Source organism: Protobothrops mucrosquamatus, unplaced genomic scaffold (genome assembly GCF_001527695.2).
Source record: "Protobothrops mucrosquamatus isolate PMUCROS unplaced genomic scaffold, P.Mucros_1.0 scaffold142, whole genome shotgun sequence".
Taxonomy (NCBI): Eukaryota; Metazoa; Chordata; class Lepidosauria; order Squamata; family Viperidae; genus Protobothrops; species Protobothrops mucrosquamatus.
The window spans coordinates 490,040-512,022 of NW_015386508.1; the positions used below are offsets into that span (position 1 = coordinate 490,040).

General features: G+C 38.0%; 2 protein-coding genes across 6 annotated transcripts; one reads left to right on the forward strand and one right to left on the reverse strand.

The window, feature by feature from the left end:
• Positions 1-1,094: 1,094 nt before the first annotated feature.
• Positions 1,095-12,096, reverse strand: CRYZ (crystallin zeta). Of its 5 annotated transcripts, none has more exons than XM_015813208.2 (9): positions 11,837-12,096; positions 8,371-8,487; positions 7,668-7,820; positions 6,255-6,418; positions 5,422-5,473; positions 3,129-3,278; positions 2,136-2,237; positions 1,957-2,052; positions 1,095-1,444 (listed from the first exon to the last, which is right to left on the reverse strand). In XM_015813208.2, exons 2-9 carry the CDS (start codon positions 8,479-8,481, stop codon positions 1,280-1,282), a joined length of 993 nt encoding a protein of 330 aa, XP_015668694.1. In that variant the 5' UTR covers positions 8,482-8,487; positions 11,837-12,096; the 3' UTR covers positions 1,095-1,279. The 5 variants fall into 5 exon arrangements, with proteins under 5 accessions (XP_015668694.1, XP_015668695.1, XP_015668698.1 ...); XM_015813209.1 differs by having other exon boundaries at positions 11,825-11,840; XM_015813212.1 differs by lacking the exon at positions 11,837-12,096 and adding an exon at positions 9,383-9,467.
• Positions 12,097-12,109: 13 nt separating this feature from the next.
• TYW3 (tRNA-yW synthesizing protein 3 homolog) lies at positions 12,110-20,051 on the forward strand. The gene is made up of 6 exons (XM_015813213.1): positions 12,110-12,316; positions 13,799-13,879; positions 15,712-15,810; positions 17,497-17,568; positions 18,769-18,902; positions 19,781-20,051. The coding sequence occupies exons 1-6, from the start codon at positions 12,128-12,130 to the stop codon at positions 19,986-19,988; spliced, it is 783 nt and encodes a 260-aa protein (XP_015668699.1). The 5' UTR covers positions 12,110-12,127; the 3' UTR covers positions 19,989-20,051.
• Positions 20,052-21,983: the final 1,932 nt, after the last annotated feature.

The window sequence follows — 21,983 nt, forward strand, 5'->3', positions numbered from 1 at the left end:
AAGATACAGCCAGGAAACTCATCATCTTTGGCATGCCAATTGAAAGAAGGCCAATACAACCCTCAGCCTCTGGTTCAAGTCATTCTGCCTGTGGTATTTATCAAGAGCCCAATTCTTGAACCCCACCAAGCTCATTTGAAAACCATCTCAATTAGTATCCATCACAACTGATGGAAACAAGTCATGCACCTCAGTTTGCCTTCCAAAACCTAGTGCTTTCTAAGTATCTTACAGCTGCAATTTCCAGAATTCTTCAGCCAATACGGGCATTACCCCTATCTGCTGGGAACACCAGAAAGTGCCATTTCAAGCACACATGGAAATACAGGCAGTCCTCGACTTAACAACCACAACTGAGTCCAAAACTTATGTTGCTAAGTGAAACATTTGTTAAGTGAATTTTGCCCCATTTTACGACTTTTCTTGCCACTGTTGTTACATGAATCATTGCAACTGTTAAGTTAGTAACACAGTTGTTAAGTAAATCTGGCTTTCCCATTGACTTTGCTTGTGAGAAGGTCGCAAAAGGGGATCGCATGACCGTGGGACAGTGTGACCGTCAGTTGCCAAGCATCTGAATTTTGATCACGTGACCCTGGGGATGCTGCAATGGTTTTAAGTGTGAAAAATGATCATGTCCCTTTTTTCAGTGCCGTTGTAACTTTGAATGGTCACTAAATGAACTGTTGTAAATCGAGGGTTACCTATACTCGCCTTAAGGAAAATTAGTTTAGTTTCCCCCCCCCCTCTTTTTCTGAGAGGAAGGACTGCAAGTATTCAAGCCACATCTCTCCAGCTTGCACTAAAAATCAGAAATTGTATGAACTGGAATTTTGTTGTCATTAGTGCTAGACATACAGTATCCTAACAGACGATACAACCGATGAATGCCATTCTGTAACATAATAAAACAAATAATTTACTAGCTCTACCTTTGCTGCTTGTTTATTTCTAAAGGAACAGGGTTCTGTGATCTGTAAATCTCAGAAGGCATGCATAGGCCTAAATATGTGTTTCAGAAATTTCATGAAGACAAGACTAGCAAAGGATGATTCAGCAATATGGCCCAAATATCTGTGACAAGGATCCATAAAGACTTTCAGAAGATAAATCATTTAATCGTGTGAAATCTGATACAAACATTTACATTTTAAATTTGTTGTGCAAATTCATACCAGTTGTGTGTGTTATATTTTACTTCAGCGTCACATTTTTGTATATTTCAAATGCATTCGATAAAAGACTGCAATTCGTATTTATACAATTATTGTAGAAGAACTTAACATGTAAGAAGCACCATCTTCCCCGAAGCCCCTTGGCTGTGGATTATGTCTTTATGAGCTTCTGCCGCTTTCTCCAGTGGGTATTCAAGGCCCACTGCTGGTTTCAGCCATCCAACTTCGATCCCTGCAAGAATGGCCATTGCACATTCGTGCATCTCTTCCTAAACAGAGAACATTTAAAATCAAGCATTTAAAAAGGACATTTCAGATATTTCCTGACCTTGATGATTTGACACTGCTGCAAATGTCAGCATTGATCTTCTTTGTCCCATTGAAGCCTTATAGAAGCCAAAATCTAGCCATTCCCTTCATTAGCCAGTCCAAGGCTCCTGAACAAGAAGTAAATGTAAAGCTTCCTCCAAATGGAAATATTCACACTATGTGGCTAAATCAGGGTTCCCTTTCCTTGGCCATTTGAAGATATGTGGACTTCAACTCCCAGAATTCCTCAGTTAAGCTGTCTGGGGAATTCTGGGAGTTGAAATCCACATATCCTCAAGTGACCAAAGTTGGGAAACACTGGGCACAATGAATTAACACAACAGAACAGAAGCTGGAGGTTAAAGAAACTTCCAGAATTCTCCACATGGAGGCAATCATCTGAGATTGTGTAACCGAAAAGATAAACAGTTCAGCTTAACCTATTATCATGTCACATCATTTTAGTTTTTACCTTGGAGGCAGAAAATAAAGTAATTCCTATGATGCTTGACTCATTCCCCATTGATTCCCTGGGGTTTATCTCAATTGAGCCACGGCTTCCAACAATCTATTGCAGAGAGAGATGAAAATTATAAAATAAGAACGTTTTATGGTAAAGCCACTAATTAAAAAGTGGAACTGCTTGCTCACCATCACTCTTCCTCCTCTTGACAGCAGTTGCAAGTCATTTGCAAGGTTGACACTGGCTAGCATCTCTATTATCACATCTATGCCTTGGGCACCAGCAATTTTCTACAAAACAAATAAATCAGCTGCACTGTGAAAGCATGGAAGATTGGCAGATTTAGTCTCTCCTGAATTGTTACTGTTCTTTTGTGGAGTCTTTGGTCCAATAGAGTCCCTCTCTTGGAATTGTTATATATCAAAATAACATAAAATATTATTGCATTTGTCCCTGTTAAAGGAGGGTTAAATACATTTTATTTTAAGTAGGAACTCTAGAGAAAATGACCAGGTGGGGATGTTAAGCTCAAGCTTCACACAGGCACAAATGGTCATTATAATTCACATCTTCCACCACTCAACAGTAAAGCTGAGAGGATGATGGTTTCTCACCTCCTAAACCTTCTTTCTTTTTATGGAGGGGGTTAACTTTTGCCTAAAAAGAATCCCAAAAATCATTCCACACCTGCTACTAAAAGTAGGGAATGATATAAACTAAAAAAAAATGAATGAATCAAAGACTGAGAGAAAGTCAGCATCTAAAAATGATGCCACCAACCATCCGAAGCAAACATTATATATTTATTTAAAGGAAATGAATGCGTACCTTTAAGGTTACAATTATAACTGTAACCTTAATTCAATGTAATTATGATTGAATGGGGTGACTTTGGGCCAATCACGCTTTCTCTCAGCTCAACCCACCTCACAGGGTAGTTGTTGTGGGGAAAACAGGAGAAGGAAGTAAGATTGGGTATGTTCGCCACCTTGAATTATTTACATAAATAATAAAGGTGGAATATAAACAAATAAACAAACCATGCATAATTCAACAACACAGAGAAAGCAGAGTAGGACTGCAATCTAAACTGGCTTACCTATTAGCTGACTCCCCTGGAACTAAATGGAACTTACTTTGAAAGGTTACAGGTAGGATACTAGATAGCGCTCTCAAATTACCTTAATCTCGGCCAAGTAATCACTCTTCCTGTGATTAAATACTCTGCAAGCACCATTTTTCAAAACTAGATCCAATCCTTTCTCTGTCCCAGCTGTGCCCCAAACCTTCAAACCATAAGCTCTTGCTAATTGGCATGCTGCTATTCCAACCTAAGAAACAGAGAGGAAAAACAGCAAAGATAGTGATAAGAAATAGTAACGTTTCCAGCACAACAGCATCATGACAATCATCCTACTGAATGAAGAGCCCTTCAACCACACAGCGCTAACCCCTTCATTATTACTACACTTGTTATAGTGTTCAGTGTGTTTATAGCTCATCCTCATTTAATACATCTGCATGAGACAATCTACTTTCTCTTCACAATAGTTTCAAACATCATCCCTGAAACAAAAGCAGGCAAATGAATAATTAACTCAACCATCAGGGTATACGATTATACTTTTTCAGGTAGCGTGTAAAATCTATCTGCTCAATTACCACTATAATGCAACCATTCCCTCTTCAAATTTCCAAGGTATCAACTTGAAGCTACTCCTTATAATATTATTCAAAGCCAGGGCTTTCCCAGTCTGGGGTACTTATACCTCCCAGAAGGTTTAAGATGGAATTTCAGGGGGTGCGACAAAAGAGTGGCTTGTGTGCTTAGTGACAAGTCATGAATCACAATTACTTTTGTAGTGGGTGCTAACATTGATGAAACACTTCCTATGAATGTGGGGCACAGAAAAAGTTGGGAACCATTATTCTAAGCAATGCAGAAACCCCATGCTTTTCAACTAAGGGAGATGCATTTTCAAGCAACACATTTCCAAGCATCATAGACCTTTTTTTTAATGCTTAGGAAGTTTCAACCAGAGGACCACTTTGTTGCAACCCTTAATCCATTATGGGGGTTCTACAGCAGGGGTCCCCAACCCCCGGTCCGTGGACCGGCACCATTCCGCAGCATGCCAGAAACCGGTCTACGCAAACAAGCAAAATCCCATCCACAGGATGCAGGCAGCACGTGAACCACATTCCCGCCGGTCCACGGAGAAAACTCTCTCCACGGAACCGGTACCTGGTGCCCAAAAGGTGGGGGCCGCCATTGTATGGCATAAACATTAAGCGTACTGTAGGTGAAATGCACTAGGAGTAAAGGTAAAGGTTTTCCCGTGCAGTCGTGTCCGACTCTAGAGGGCAGTGCTCATATCCGTTTCTTANTAGCCTAGGGAGCCAGTGTTGACCACAGACACTTCTGCGTCATCTGGCCAGCATGACTATATCCTGAGGCACATGGAATGTTGTTACCTTCCCACCAAAGTGGTACCTATTTACAGGTAGTCCTCGACTTACAATCACAATTGAGCCCCAAATTTATGTTGCAAAGTGAGAAATTTGTTAATCGAGTTTTGCCCCCATTTTATGACTTTTCTTGCCACGTTTGTTAAGTGAATCGCTGAGGTTGTTAAATTAGTAACACGGTTGTTAAGTGAATCCGGCTTCCCCACTGACTTTGCTTGTCAGAAGGTCGCAAAAGGGGATCACATGATCGTGGGACACTGCATCCATCATAAATGTGAGTCAGCTGTCAAGCATCTAAACGTAGACCATGTGACCGCTGCAACAGTCATAAGTGTGTAAGATGGTCATAAGCCACTTTTTCAGTGCCGTTGTAACTTTGGACGGACACTAAGCACACTGTTGTTAAGTCGTGGACTATCTGTATCTACTCACATTTGCATGCTTTCAAACTGCTAGGTGAGCAGGAGCTGAGACAAGGACTGGCACTCACCCGGTTGCTCAAGATGACAACCTTGGCATCTTTAATCCCTGAGCCATTGCTTAATATTTTTTAGGCCTTTTGGGTAGGGTTTTGCTTACCCGAAAAAGGGAGTATCAACCTGCTTAAGAACAACAAAGTAATTTTCCCTAATACATATTGTATGTACCCACATACTATATTTATTTCTTTAAAGGATTTATACGGCCACCAGTTCACAAAAGTGCAAATCTGAATGGCATAGTTTCATTCCATACAGCATTAACCTTGTGAACTCTCAAGCTTCCTCCTTCCGTTATATATTCAAGATGGACAGTATTTAATATTCATTTGTTATGTATATGTAGGGGTGTGGGTCTATACATATGTTGTATATAGTATGTTTAGGTGTGTGTCATGTACGTGTTTCACTTTGAGAGCGGGCAACTAAATTTCATTTTTGATGTGTGCCGTTGTGCCCACAGTAAAAAAACTGACAATAAAGGTTATCTTAATCCTAATACAGCAATAAAAACAGAATCACTTACTCCTCCACTTGCTCCGTGGACTAGCACAGTTTCTCCTGCTTTGGCAGAACCTCTGAAGAAAATATAATAAATATTTTGAATATAACAATGTGACAGTTTCACATTATGCAGCCTCAAAATCTAGTGTTTACATAGCCAGTGGGGAAAAATATCATACATTCAAAATTATATTGAGTGGAGTCTTGATAATTAAATTGGGATCAGTTCCAGATATTTTGAATTTCCTTTAAAAAACATCCTTTGTGGTAATAAGTACAGATATGCCTCATTTAGCAACTGGGACTTGGCTGGCAACTCGATTGTTAAGCAAAGCAGTCAATAAGTAAAAGTGTGTGAATGTGCTTGTGATCTTACTTCACTTTTCCTTTGCTTTATAGACCTGCAAAGTCATAAATGCACAGACCGGTCACAATTATTTACATAACTGTAAATGAAAGATAATATAGTCCATCCCCTTTGAAGGGCACTCATGTGGAAGATGCTGGAGTCTATGATAAATTGGTTAGATTTACAAAATATGTGCCCCTGTGTGTATCTATTTCTCTGATCACTTGCATAATGCCAATGTTGGCTCTTGTCATACAACGAACCAACAACCAGAGATATGCTTGCTTAGAGCACTACTGACAAAATGATATTGAATGAATGTCTCCAGCAACCTCTGTGAAGATTTCTTTTTATGCCTCATAGAGGAAAAAGCACATCACGTCATTCAGCGCTTACAATGTGAAATCCAGGAAGACTTAATAGGAGTACATTTGGAAAGTCAGAAAAGGGAAGGAGGCAGTATGACACAAGAGTTTAAAAATAGTTTTAGGAAAGTGGCACCTTACTTTTGAAAGAGGGCTCGGAATGCAGTAAAATATGGAATTCCAATGGCCGCACCTTGCTTGAAGTCCAGTTTATCAGACAAAGGAAAAATGGTATCAGTGGATGCGACAGTGTATTCAGCATAGCCACCAGAAATAGTGCCCAGGGTAAAAACCCGGTCACCTTTCTAACAGGAGCAAACAAAGGCAGAAAGATTAATGAAAGGTTTTGGGGTTTTGTCTCTGTTTTCTGCAATGTCTCTACAAAAAAAAAATAGAATGAAATCTGAACAAAATATAGTTGGAAGAGAAACATGAGGTGAACAAACGCATAAAATACCAGCAAAATGACTACTGGGGAAGAAATGATGAACTGAAACCAGGGCTGATGACCACAGTGGAGTATAATTCTTATGTAATTCTTCTCTGGACAAATTAAAAGGGATTTTAAACAAATCAAACGAATGACCTGGATAACTTTCCTACATTGGATTTAGACACTTGTTGAAGTTTTGAAGAATTTAGTAAGAAAGGACAAAGAAAAAAAATGAAAAGAAATCAAGTTCTAGGACACTATTTGAAGGGATTAGAGATCAAGTTTGTTAAAGGGAAGAAATAAAAAGTTGATTTATTTGATCAAGGTTAAAATAAACATGTTATCTCCAATAAGTCTTAATGGACTTTTGCTGACCAAAACTGAACAACAAGGCTTTAAGGATTTGTTTACATATAAGAGATGAGATATGGGAAGAAGAGATTTGTTGTATTTTAAAAGGTGATAAGTTACTAAAATTGTTTGTGATGAAGGGGGAAATCATTTCTTTATGTATTTCTTTTCTTTTTCATCACTATATTACTTTTCTCTCTATTTTTCTTTTCTGCACTTTCTATTTTTCTTTTTGTTATTGTATTTTTTAAATTTATATTTTTATTATAATGTTTAAATTATTATAAAAATGTCAGCAAAATGACAAATGTGAGATCCAATGAGGGATGGGAGCTTTATCAAGGCCAGAAAATCCAGATAAGCATTTATTTCCCGGGCCTAAAGATTAAGAGGAAGGAAGTGAGCTGTCAACGCTGCAAATACTATATATTCTTGCTTTGACAATATGCAGAACTGTCTGGTATTTTTATAGTTAAATCAGGCAACAGTGAAAGGGGAGGAGAATATAAGGAAAGCCCGGGAAAAAGGAACCGGAAGTGAATCACATCTTCCAAGTTAATTGGAAGATGTGAATCATGACCCCAAAATAGGGGAGGGGAAAATACCTGGAATGTTATGTGCAACGGAAAAGGATCTCAGATCTAAGCATCCACCATGCCGTACTGACACCTCTGTAACCTTAATAAATGCTTTTAGGTTAATAAAATGCCTGAAAGTTCTTTTAAGTGTTTCGTTAATCAGACACATGACATGAGCAACTAGCAACCCACCTTGAAAGCAGTCACATGTTCTCCAACTTCTTCTACCACTCCAGCTACATCTGTACCTGGTGTATATGGTAAAGATGGTTTCCTTTTATAAGATCCAGAACGAATATAGGTGTCCACTGGGTTGATCCCACATGCATGAACTTTGATGAGAACCTGAAGGAGAAAAAAAAATATCTCAGAACTTAGTTCAAAAGGAAGGGGGATACTTTTTTAAATGTGCAACCTCACAATCTCAGGTCTCTCAGATCAGAGATAAGTTTGCAATCACCCCTGATTTGGGTCCCTCCAGAGGCATTAAATCATAACCTCCAGCATCCACATGGATGCTTCAGTCATGAATAAGATGACTTGGAGAAATATCCTCTCTCCTACAGTTTCTCCTTCCCAACCTCTCCGGAATCATTAATCAGCCCATTTCCTTGCTGCCTTTTTACGAACTGTGAATCCGCACACATATCCACCACAACTGTTGGTAGAATAGTTATGTTCCAAATTATTGATGTCAATTTCAATTATCCAAATGCAAATTCTGGGTTCCAATTAAGGTGCAACTGCAATTATTTTCCCCATTTTATCTTCTGAAATGAAATTATTTATATCAAGTTTTATTCAAGCTCATTTTGCATTATCTGAGCAGGACCTCATGTTTAAGAATAGTAGCAGTAGTAGCAAAAGCAGCAACATTGCATATTCTTTATTTTACCTGGTTCTCTTTTGGAACTGGCACTAACGTATCTAGCTGCAGTTTGAGCACCTCAGGCCCACCAAATTCAAACACTTTTATGGCTCTCATCAAATTTCTTCCTGTTGTCATGACAACCTGAAAATGCACAGATATAAAAACCACAGTATCTGAATATCTGCTGCCTTTTCACTTCAAAGAGAATCAAAATCATTTGTTCTTCACCTGAAACTTAAACCAGTGGGTTCTCTGTCTATTTCTTCCTGTTCTATTTTATGTCCCCATCTGATTTTTATCCCTAAAGGGATAAAATTCCAACCACAATGTGAAGAAAACTTGAATCAAACACAGCTAAATATGTATAAACAGCTACATCACTTTGAACTGGCATCATTCATCACATTCTCTGAATGATTTACTGCATTGCAAAGTTAACAGGATTTTGCAAAGGACCAAGAGTCCTAAATTACAACTGGCCAGTCTCTACTGAACCATGGAACTCCCAAGGAGATTACTACACAGTCTGACCCTCCTTATAGAATTGTGAAAATAACCAGAAGGGAAATATAACATGTGTTACCTTGAGCTCCTGACCTCCTGGAAGGGGAGAATCAAAATACAACACAGATTCAAAGATCCTGGTGCCAATAAAAATCTCAGGGAAGGCAAAATCAACAAACGTTCAAATCAGGACACCAGTGTCTTTGATCTGATATTCAAATAATTGGCACCTTTTTTCCCTTTGGGGTCCAAAAGAAAACAAAGGCATACCTGCAGTCTAATAACACTTGTCATAACATAGCATGATTACTGTACAGTATGCTGAGTTCTGCTCAAATTCCATCCAAATGTTCCTTTACGGGGATAAATCTTTCCTCCTCTTTAGGCAAAAAGCAAACAGTGCTTGATAAATGAACACATAAATAGCAACAAAGGGCCTTGCGGTGTTTTAGATTAAATCTCTAAAAATTGATTCGAGGTACATGGGAACACGAACCTAGCACATGTATAAAACACCTTAAAGCAGCCTTACCTTTTCCTGATATTGTATGGCTGCAGATCGATAAGTGCAGAAAATCCTGGTTTCCACAACCTGAATGTTGCAAATTGAATTCACTTGCTCAAATTTTTTTTTTTACATCATTTCATCTATAAAAATGAAAAATCTCAAGGTTTCTTGGCTAAGTCTACATGGTGTCATTTCTTATGCCATTTTGGTTTGGCTTGTTTTATATCCCAAGTGAAAAGTGTCTTCTGATTTAAAAAGCATACTGCAAAAACTCATCCTTTTGCAGTAATCAAACTATATGTGAAACTAAACTATATGAAAATTTGCAGACAGACCAATAATATATTGCTGCAAATGTCAGACATATAATATTTCTGAGAAAAGCTGAATCCAATTATCAGTGGCCAGAGTCAGTAGATCACCAATATTTGTAACAATTTGTTCACATGATCAATTGTTGTTTTAATCATTCAGTCTTTTCCGATTCTTGCCGACTTTATAGGCAAGTGCTCTCCCTGCTACCCTGTCAAGCACAGCTTCTTTCAATTGTTGGATGTCCATCTTTGTATCAGTTTTGATGTTTTTTTTGCTTGCCCCTTCTTCTTGTTCCACTAACTATTCCTAGCATCATTGGTTAGTAAAAGAAGAATAGTAGAACAAGAAGAATGAACAATAGGAGTTACCTATTACACTCCTAGAAAAAAAGAATTTTGTCCGTTAAAAAGCTATTCAATACATTTAATCAAAGCAAGTTACATTTTTGCCATTTCTAACACAATCAACAAATTTTAATAGATACTAGATATTTTTTTAAATAAATGCACAAGAATAAAAAATCTACTTCAAAATAGTTTTATAATATAAAGAATAACTTAAATAATGTCATACTGTTGATAATTCATAGAATCTTCATGCTTCTGGCATGAAAAGGAAACAGATGGAAAATGATTTGCAAGGACAGTAGTACTTAAAACGCTAAGCATATAACATATTTCACCAGAGTGTCTGAATTCCTGTGTTGTCCTTCTTTATCTCTGAACTATTTGAACTGCCAAGAAATTAGCAGGACCACAGAACTTTGGGGTCAAATCAGCAAACAAATATGCTTTTAAAGGATCTGTTTTGGAAGAGATCACACCTATATTGGCTAGTGCTAGCTTTCAATGCTAGTAAACAGTTTTAAAATTATTTTTCTACTGCACTGCATGAGCATTTGTCCAAAAATTGTTGTAATGGAACCTATTCCAAAATAAGATTTCAGGAATTGTATCCCTATTCTCTTTTTTAGGGCTGCCAAATCCATACATATGATAAATCTGGACACCCACATGAAGGCAGCAAAGACTTACAGAGGGCACCTGCCTTTCTGCACAACAGATCTAGCAGTCCTTTTTTAATTTCAGAATTTAGCTAGGGTACCACTCAGTGCAGATTTCTTCTTACTTAAGCAACCACCATCAAAGACTGCAATTTTTCTATATGACATTTATGGAGTTTTGTTCAGGTAGTCTTTCAAATTAGGTTTTTTTTAAAAAGGCTGTGAGCTGCCTAGAGTCTTTCTGGACTTGGGTAGTCTGAAAATCCAATTTAAAAAAGGAAATATTATATTTCAATCCTGTTATAGTCCAAGAACAAAATCGGACTTAGTTCTGATGTGAACATTCCCCCTGCTATTTATTGCTGTGGAATGTCTACCACAAAACCTCCCAGACTTATTGTTGTTACACAATATGAATGACTGCCCTTTGGCCAAGGGCAGGTGGTCTCCTGATGTTTGCAGGACTGCAGCTCCAGTTAGCTCAACTGATACAATTTAAACAACTAAAAAAAAACAAAAAACCACCCTGGTTTCTCAGCTATACTAAACAGCCATCTGGTCGAGTCTTCTCTTGTCTAACAGGAGCTATAGACCCTCACGATGGAGAATGAGTAGAGTGAAGCCACCCTTGAATTGATTTCAGCTTCTGCTAACTTCATGGATATCTCCAGATACTTTTCTTGGGAGTAGTACAAAACTAGGCGGATGATGCCTTTTTTCAGTGTTTTGCTGTCTTCTCTCTCCAGCCCAAGGCATACTGGCGAAGAAGTCAGAGTCATGTAGTAGTTAAGGCAGTGTTTTTCCACCCTTAGTAACTTTCAGATGCTTGGACTTCAACTCCCAGAATTCTACAGCAAGCCATACTGGCTGGAGAATTCTGGGAGTTGGAGTCCACACGTTTTAAAGTTGCAAGGATGAAAAACACAGGCTTAAGGGCGTTAGAATGGCACCAGGAACACCCGGATTCTATTCCAACCTCAGCCATAGAGACATCTCTCAGCCCGACCTATTTCAAAGATTGGCCCGGGGAGAAACAGGAAGAGGAAGCAGTAAGTGACTCCATCAGACAGGCGGGGTACAAATCTAAGGAACATCAGACCTGCAATCACAATCGAATCATGTCGCAAACCGTGGCTTTAATTTTGTACCTCTCGACTCACCGTCGCCTAGGCTCCTTGAGCAAGGGAAGAAGCCTCCGCAGGGTCTTCGCTTCCAAGAAAATAAAGAGGGAGGGTGAATCCCGAAAGCAATATATACTCTTATCTAATCAGAAAGGGTCATCGGACGTTTACTTCCGAGGATCCGGGACTTGGGGAAATAAGTTTGCCCCAAGCGAGACGCCGTCCGGCTAAGATGGCGCCTCCCACGGACGGGTCCCATGAAGGCCGCCATTGCCGCCGTCTAGGGGCGGGGAGGAAAAAGAGCCGCCGCCGCCGCCGCCGCTATTGCTGATGGCCGATTTCAAACACTGGAAAGAGCAGCGGCTGTCGCGCGCAGATGCGAGCCGGAAGGGCAGCGTAGATGAACCTATCGAGGAGATCGTCCGGCTCTTGAATGGCCGCGAGACTTTCTGCACCACCAGCTCGTGCTCGGGGCGCGTGGTGGTTCTGGAACAGCCCCCGGCCGCCCCCCCGGCTGCGGTAAGCCCAGCTTCGGCCTGTGCTGCAGATCTGAAGCCGACCTGAGGTTGGGTGGAACCGCTCCCTCCTCCTCCACCACCACCTCTTCTTTCTGCTCTGGAACCTCGTGGGGTTGTAACCTGAAAAAAACAATTCTTTGGGAGTTAAAGCGCTGCTTTAGGGCAACCCTCCGCTAGGTTAAGGCTCTGCAGCATCTGGGTTGCAAAACTCCGCTCTATCATTAAGACGATGCGTATAAAATGTGGGGAGTTGTTGCTTCCCGGAACTTTGCAGCCCAAATCTTGGAAGCCCCGATGTGTAATAAATTGGGTGCTGAATGAACAACACACACACAGACACATCCATCGAGAAAGCTCTTCTTGCTATTCCCGCTCAGCTATGAGAACTTCATTCCACTCTCAGATTGTTGGAATTGAACAAGCAGCTCAGTGAATTCAGATTCCCCTGAAATATGGTGTAGGGTTCCTGCCTGAGCAGGGGGTTGGACTCGATGACCTCCAAGGTCCCTTCCAACTTATTATTGTTGTTGTTGTTGTTATTATTATTATTATTATTATTATTATTATTATTATTATTATTATTATTATTATTATTATTATTCCAAAGGGTGGAAAAATCCCTTTATGTGTAGGTCTCTGTTTTAGCATTGACACCTGGCGACTGCTTAGTCTGGTTCCTGAATTTTCTTGGCAAAATTTTCAGAAGTGCCTCCTTTGCCATTGCCTCCTTTCTAGGGCTCAGAGAGAGGGACTGGCCCAAGATCTCCCAGCTGGCTTTGTGCCACCTAAGGCAGGACTAGAATTCATTTATCTCTGTTTCTAGCCTGGTGCTTTAACCAAACTGGGCAGTTGTCCAGAATCATTCTCCAGCTTAAGTAAGATGGTTTGGATAATAGCAATAGCACTTAGACTTATAGACCGCTTCACAGTGCTTTACAGCCCTCTTTAAGTGGTTTACAGACTCAGCATATTTTCCCCAACAATCTGGGTCCTCATTTTACTGACCTCAGATGGATGGAAAGCTAAGTCAACACTTCAGAGTTCCTCTTAAAAGAAAATGAGACATCTGATACATGTATTTACTAGGAGGTGCTTCAGATTGCACCTGAGGTATTTGAAGTATGTATGTCCCAACCTTCTCCCATTTTGAAAATATAATGTAAATATATGCCTTATTCAGAGTAAGTGCCACTGCTTCAATCCCTTCAAGACTTGTTCTGTCAGACATAAATGTGATATGATCTCCAGAAATATGTCTTCTTACTCTTTTTCATCTAACTACTAGTCAGATATGTAGCTTGAAACTGATTCATAGGCTACATTTTATTCCCCCATCATCCTTAGCTTTTTTTCCCCCTTTTCTTTAGCATGCTGGGAAATTCTAGTGTTTTAATGTTGGAAAGTTGGGAATACAGGAAGTAGTTCTGACTATGTTTCTATGCCTAAAAGATTTGTACTGTGTGTGATTTTTTTTCTTAACTAGGGTGCTGCTGGCTTTGAAATACAGAAGCAAAGCTGTACTTGGCTTATGGTGACCCACCAATTATGTAGTACAAAAGATGTGGTAAGGATCAGTACATTGTTTATTACACAAGCTTTCAAAATGTTGCTTATTTCTGCATACTAACAATATTGTAAGAATTGCCAAGCTTCTGTAATTAAATTTATATAACAAAATCAGTAGGAAAGGAGTCTGCTCTTCCATGTCATTGTCTTATGTTTGTGGATGATGCAGTTCTTTATTGATCAAAGTAAACGGAATTATTGTGTTTTCTTTTTTGTAGAGTTGTGAGTCATTCAATAGATGATAGACATGACTGGCTTTCTGATGCTTTTTCCATCATAGATATTTAACTCACATGTAATGACTACTGTTAACTGAAGTCTGAGGGTATCCAAGAAGCTGACTATATCAAATGATCAAATCACCTTATTTATTTCAAAATTTTAAATGTCTTGGTGATGATTTATACTAGTGATAGGGACAAACTTGTTTTAAAGCCCTAGTAAGATATATTTTTTGTAATAGAAAATTGCAGGCTTCTGAAAGAAAGGGACTATATGAGAGCAGAAGTACACGTGAAAAGGAATTGGATGACTTGGTGGATCACAAGTTGAACATAAGTTAACAGCTGCAGAAAATTCAAATGTAGTTTTGAACTTCCCCAATGAAGTATAATATTATGATTAAAAGAAATAGTCCAGTTCATCAATCCTCCTTTTTCTGTTTTCCTTTCCTTTCTTCCTTTCCTTCTTTTACATTTACTATTTTTCTTTGAATGTACTACTTGTTATGCATGTAAAATCTTTTAATAAAAACATTTTAAAAAGATTGGTGAACTGGACTACATCCAGAGGAAAGTAACAAAGATGACCAGTGACTTGGAGGGAAAAGGTACAAGAAATGGAGAAAGTTTTAGGTTGCTCAGCTTGGAGAAGACAAGATAGATGGGGGGCAACATAATGGATTGTTTTCTTCAAAATCTGAAGGGCTGAAATACAAAAAATGAGACAGAATTCTTCAGAATTGTTCCAGAACATTGTTTATACTACAGAGAAATAGAATCTGATTAAATGTCAAGGGGAAAAAAAACTTCACTACCAGACCTGGAAAATGCCTACCTCTGGAGGTGATGGTCTCTCTTCACTGGAAGTATTTAAATCGAAGTAGGAGAGCTGTGTATCAGGAATGCTGTAGAAGTGGATTCCAGCCCTTATTGGGGGGTTGGACTAGATGATCTCCAAACTCCCATTTTAACATTTTAGGGTATGGTGATCAAAGAGAAGATAAAACTTTATTGAATGAAAGCATTCTAGGAAAATAATGCTTTGTAGTGTTCATTTTCTTCCAAAAACCAGTTTTAAAAAGTTAAATAGGTCAATATGTGGATAAGATCTGTACAGAAAGTAATAAAACTTTTGGAGTCAGGAATGTTTTTGTAGTATTCTTTAAACATGTGCATTATTACTGTAAATGTGCACTATTTTTTCCCATATTGCAGATCTTCTAGCTAGATGGAGTTTATTATTTTTCAAAGTATTATTTGAATGACATCTGGAAACTGATAGGCCAGATTTGATCAGAAGCTTTTCTGAAAACTGGTGTGCAGACCTTAGAATTGTGGCTATATGATACAACATCAAGATTTCTAAACCTCTTTATCGTTAGCAGTCAATCTTTTGGAAAATCTCAGCAAAATGTTATACCAAAGTGAATAAAACCAAGCAGAGCACATATCAGGCACTGTGTATGAATATTATAACATGGGAGAAATTTATTTTAATTAGCACGTCAAGTCAGCTTCTGTCATGCAGTGTTTTTAGATGCTAAATAAGCTACTTATATTTCATTGCTAACAGATGTCGCATCGATATTAACCTTTTGCTCTTTCTTAGCTTACCTCCTTGCAGAAAGCTGCAGCTGATGCCATCTTCAAATTTGAACCATTTGTTCTCCATGTGCAATGTCAAGACCTGGAAGATGCACAACTTCTGGTAAAGCATTGTGCTTAAAACACTGTTATTGTTACATAAGTAATGTTTGATTCCTCCCAGTTCTCTCACATGAAGGCATTACAAGTGGTCCTCTACTTACGATCACAATTGGGATCAGAAATTGTGTTGTTAAACGATGTTCTTGTTAAGTGAGCCACACCCAATTTTACAAATTTTTTGCCATGGCTGGTAACTGAATCACTGCAGTTATTAAGTGAATCACATGGGGATTAAGTGAATCTGACTTCCCCATTGACTTTGCTTGTCAGGACCCCAGCTGGCAAGGTTGCAAATGATGATCACATGATCCCAGGACATGGCAACTGTCCCCACACAGTTGCTAAGCACCTGAATTTTAATCACATGACCATGAGGATGCTGCAATGGTTGTATGTATGAGGACCAGTCATAAGTCACATTTTTCAGTGCCTTTGTAACTTTGGTCACTAAACAAATGGTTGTGAGTTCAGGGCTACCTGTATATGAAGCATTGTGTGTTAAATAAGTGGGCCTGTGAAAATGCTGATGGAGGAAACAGCATTTCTGTTGTTTCTATAGATATCATGCTCATAAGTGGAAGCTTGTTTTGTTGGGATTATGAGGTTGAATGAGAATTTCAGAAGTGCAAGTTTTAGATGGTTGGCAATAGTTGGTGGCTATCATCAAAGCATGTAATCATGAATTCATGAATACTGGATTTTGGATGTGAACTTGTATCAGTAAGGAACTAGTGTAAGCTTTTAATTATTTTGATTCACATCAGCAAGTGTAGGTCTTCTTACAGTTTTACGATGCTGTGGGTAATATAAACAGAGTTCAGAAAAAGGGAGAGATTAGATGCAAGAATATTTTTAGGGATCAAAGTGTTTGAGCCCTAAAGTAGCTCTTGTCAACCTCACCAAAAGCAATTTAAGCTGTTTCAATCTGACGGACAGTATTCCAGCCTTTAAACTGATTGCTCTGATTGGAAAATAGAAATCAGAATGGCCAATTGTGAGGTGAAAACACTTCCAGTAAGGTACTGTTCTACTATTTGCACTTCAAAATGCTTTGCACAACTCTTTAAAAAAAGATGTATTTTGTCTCTGATTGGTAGTGTTGTCCATTCTAAGGCACCATGGTTCTGCACATTTAGCTGTAATTGTGTCCTAATGTTTACTTCTATTTTTTTCTGCTTCATAATATGGATTCACATTGCTACGGGCCTGTTGCTATAAACATTTTACATTATGTACTTTTTGAAGTACATCCTTCTGCTATACAGGTAGTCCTCTCTTAGGCAACTGCTTTGTTAGTGCTCACCGCTGTAGCAGTGATGAAAAAGTAACTTCCTGATCAAGCCTTGCATTTATGACTTTTGCAGGTCTACAAAGCAAAGGAAAACTGAAGTAAGACCATAACCATAGTTCTGATTTCCCTTAGTGACTTCACTTAACAGCCAAGTTACCAGTCGCAATTGTGATGGCTAAATGAGGACTTCCTGTAATACTTCGGGATAATGTAAAACAAAAATCTACTTTTTGGATCCAAACATAACAAATAACCTATATTCATGTACATAGGAGAAAAATCGGTATTCAAAAATACACCTTGTTTCAGTGTGGTATATGTTTCTTGGGAAGTTCTTAAATTGACATAGCACTTAGACACTTTGTTTATGCCAACTGTTTGGTCTTATTTTTATAGCACACCGTGGCTATAGAAGCTGGGTTCAGAAATTCTGGTATAACCGTTAGCCGGAAAGGAAAAATTATGATGGTATGTTGTGTTCTTCTACTTTGTCCAAAGGGATATTTGCAGCTCCTCCTGAGAAAATTGCTAGGGTGTAACTGCATACAGGCCTCATTAAGGTGAACTAGCATCTCTACATGGAAAGTAAATGCATGAACATCACTGGCCCCCAGATGGCAGGGACATTGCTTTGACTCGCTCTTGTCACAGCATAAGATGACAGTTAGAACAATTAACCAGTGGAACAACATGCCTCCAGAAGCGGTGAATGCTCCAACACTGGAAGTTTTTAAGAAGAGACTGGACAGCCATTTGTCCGAAATGGTATAGGGTTTCCTGCCTGAGCAGGGGGTTGGACTAGATGACCTCCAACTTTATTATTATTTTTGAACCTGTCTAATAAGATGACATTCACCATAGTACCCAATAATAAACCAAATACATGTGGCAAGCTGTGAAAATATATGTTTTAATCAGCAGGTTGAATCACATCTTAGCCATGTTAAGGTGTCCTTAAAAGCTTTAAGTCAAATCTTGAGTGCAGCCAAGAGCCTCAGCCACTTTCAAAGGCAGTCATATGTTAATCACCAAAATAGACAATTTCAGCTGGGTTGATGGAAGCAGTGTGAAATGTTTTGTAATTACTAAAAAATGAATTGTACCTTGCAAAAGAAATTTAGACACCTTCCTTTGTCACGTCAAGTATTTTTTCTATTAAAGGCCATACACATTTTCTTTAACAAACTTACTTATGCTGAGAACTGTTTTCATGTCAGACGTCTTTAAAAAAAATATACTTTATTGCTTTAATATACAAGGAAAAAAACAGAAGGAAAAACCCCAAAAGGGAGAGAAAGAAAAAAAGACAGGCAAAAAGGGGGAAAATTAAACAACAAAATCAGTTTGTGTCAGATATAAGAAATCATTCAGCTTTATTTTTAAACGCCATTATGTCTTGACTACATTGACTTGTCTTTCCATTATACTGCTAGAGAGCCAGGCCATAAACAGAAAGCAAATCTATATTAGTGTACCAAGGCTATAAATACAGGGTTCCTAACACTGAAAAATAATCTTTCTGTCTGCCCTCATCCTCAGTAGATCATAATCCTTCATTAGCAATAAGTTGCAAGTTTTTGACACAGAATTCAAAAATGTACACACATCTTTTATCAGATTTAATAAAAGCTGGTTAATATGTAAGTTTCTCCTTTTACATCATTACAGGCTGTCCGAAGTACCCATTGTTTAGAAGTTCCATTAACTCAGAAAGGAAGACTAATGGTCAGTGAAGAATATGCTGACTTTGTAGTTCAAGTTGCGAATCGGAAGATGAAAGAAAATTGGAAGAGAATTAACAGGTTTGTTAGCAATGCAGTGGTCAAGGTGCTGGCCTAGAAACCAGGAGACTGAGTTGTAGTCCTGCCTTAGACATGAAGCCAACTGGCTGATCTTGGAGCAGTCACTTTTTCTCAGCACAACCCACCTCACAGGGTTGTTATGAGGAAAACAGGAGGAGGAAGGAGTATTAGCCATTTTTGCCACCTTGTGCTTTTTCTATAAAATAATAAGGGTAGAATAAAAAAGTTCATATCTATGCACCCAGTACAAAATGTGTGTGTACACATATACATACACATTTACTATGCTGATCCATGCATAGTGATTTGGAAGGAATTCAGTGGTTTTTTTTTTCCTGAGTAAGGGCTGATAGGTGTAATGAATAACCATTGTAAGAATCTCTTTAATGAGATTTCATCTTTGCTGGACTCCCAATTTTTAAGACAACAGCACAGGACAAACAGTCCCGTTAAACAATTCTACTTTGCATTCATCATGTAAGCACCATATTAAACTATGTCTTCTTGCATAGATATAATTAAGATGATGTCATCCTGTGATATTTTCTTCCTGCACACTGCTCCATTTTAAGGTCATATATTGGTTGCTTTTGATCATTAGCCTTCTATATTCTAGAAGCTTTATTTATTATAATGTAGATGTTTTACAGTTGACTTTGTGTCATTCCCAGAGTCTTATGATTGTAGAAATTTAATAAATACAGTATATCAATACCATGCTATTTTAGCCTCTCACAAATCAGTTGAGAAAACTCTCTGATTCTCCTGTGGCATTGCATTAATTTATTTTGTTATTAGTGCGATCCAGTTGTTATTTATGCGATCCAATTAATGGAACTGCCAACCTGAAACATATTTAAATCATTCTCTCTCTCTAGATTTTACAGCTCTTTGAAGTTTGCACTAGAAAACAAGGATCACTCCAGTTCTCCCTCAGAAGAGAAAGAAAAAGGAAATGACATGGATTCGTGTGGAAGAAAAAAATCTCAAGCAGCCAATAAGGATGGCGGAAGCTGTTTTTCAGAGCAAAATAAAAATTTAGAAAGTGAAGATGATAGTCAAAGTAATGCTAGTATTTTTCACTAGGTTGTACTATAGAATTGTGTGAAGTAGTCCTATATACCCATTATGTTTGTATAATGTAGTTTTTTTTCTTTGCTCTTTATAAGAGCTTAGTAGATTAGAACAGGGGTGGGCATTTATGGCCCTTTACAATTTGTGGCCTCCAACTTCCAGAATTCCTGAGTTAGCATGGCTGGCTCAGGAATTCTGGGAGTTGAAGTTCACAGGTTATAAAGGAGCCATAATTGCATATCTCTGCTCTAGAAACTAACATGTTGTTTATACGGTTTACTTAGGTTATTAGCAAGGTTTTAACTGCCATATAATATAAGTGAACTTCAAAATTGTTATGGACAGTTTTTGGACCTGGAGTGTGCCTTCCCTGTTGTAGCTCATGAGATGTGTAGATACCCCTAGGAGAAAGTGATTTTTATTTTTTTACACGTTAAAAATGTGCAATATCCCAAACTTGTACCTAAGACATGGCCACAATAAACACTGTTTTGCTCTGCATGTGCTTTTCTTGTGTGAAAATATTCTTTAAAGGGTTAACTACTGTTCTGAATATAACCAGGGAAACTTCTGCTATTAAAATTACTTTCCTCTTCCCATTTCATTTAGTATGGATAATTGAGACCATAAGGCCACGACTGGGAGCAAAAGTTCTTCAAGTGTTTGGAAAAAAAGCAGGAAGCAAATACATCCTTGATTAAGCTACCGAAATAAATAATTATAGGAAGTATTAACCTTTGCCTTTCTTGATAAACATTTTGAGACGTTGTATTGCTTCCTAATCTACACATGAATAGAACCTTATTCTTTTATGTATAGCTCCTTAACTATATCTTTCTAAATTACTCTGTTTAGATGTGAATGTATTTCACCAAAATTACAGGTAGCTAATACTAGATCAGAATTGTAATAGGTTATGTCCGACCCTGTGCATTTTATTTGCACTCTCCCACATTTAGATAACAGCCATTCTTTGCCCTACTTCCTGGAGAAAACCTTTTTTCAGACAATTCTGCATTTCTCCAGGCTGATGTACCGTACAAGTCATACGGCATGAGGAATACATATAAATTAATGGAGGTAGCATTCATCAATAAAATGACATATTTAGATATAACTCAGCTACTACTTTGAATCACTGATTACAAGTGACGATCATTTTAACGTGCATTCATTCTATTCAGTTTAAAAACTAAGAACTTTTTAAGCATTCTATTAATGTGCATTCAAAAGGCACATTAATATTAAAGCATAATTATTTTTATACTTTATTTCAGTCTTCCCTAATCTGGTGTCCTCCAGATCTTTCAGACTAAAACATTGCTTTTGCCTCCCAGCATAGCATCGATGAGAGTTTTCAACTCGCTGTCTATTTATAAATGGGACACATAAATGTTGTAAATTGATTTCTGAATCTAATAACTGATTTCCATATCTACAATAGTCCCTGTTATGAACTAATTGTATATTGGAAGCCAAATACTACCAATGTCAGCAAACGTCTGAAATAGTCTATCACTATTAACGCTCAAAAGACAAAAAATGCCTGTTAAATATAATAGTGCCTCCTACACTTAAAGAATAAAAATGTAAGCAATTGTGTTTTTCAGAAGTTTAGAAACTGAAACTAAATTTGGTTTGCGAAAAAGTTGCTAGCTGACAAACATACGTGGTCAATTACATTTCTATCTCCTAGAAGATCATGGACAATGAAGTTCCTGGAAATTATGTACAGGACTGCAAATTGTTCAGAGGAATTCAAAACATTAAAATGAGTATATTGCAATCATCTAGGTTTGGCAAAAAGATACCTATCTTTGAAAGGGGGTTAGTTCATTTCCCAGTTGGATGTAAAAACTAAATTTAATTGCATACTATTCATATGCGAATTTTCAAGACAGTATATGGCTATTACACAACTCCTAATTGGAATAATATGAATACACGTATACTAATATTAACGAAGTATATTTCTGATGCTATTCATTGAGTCTATTCATGTACAGG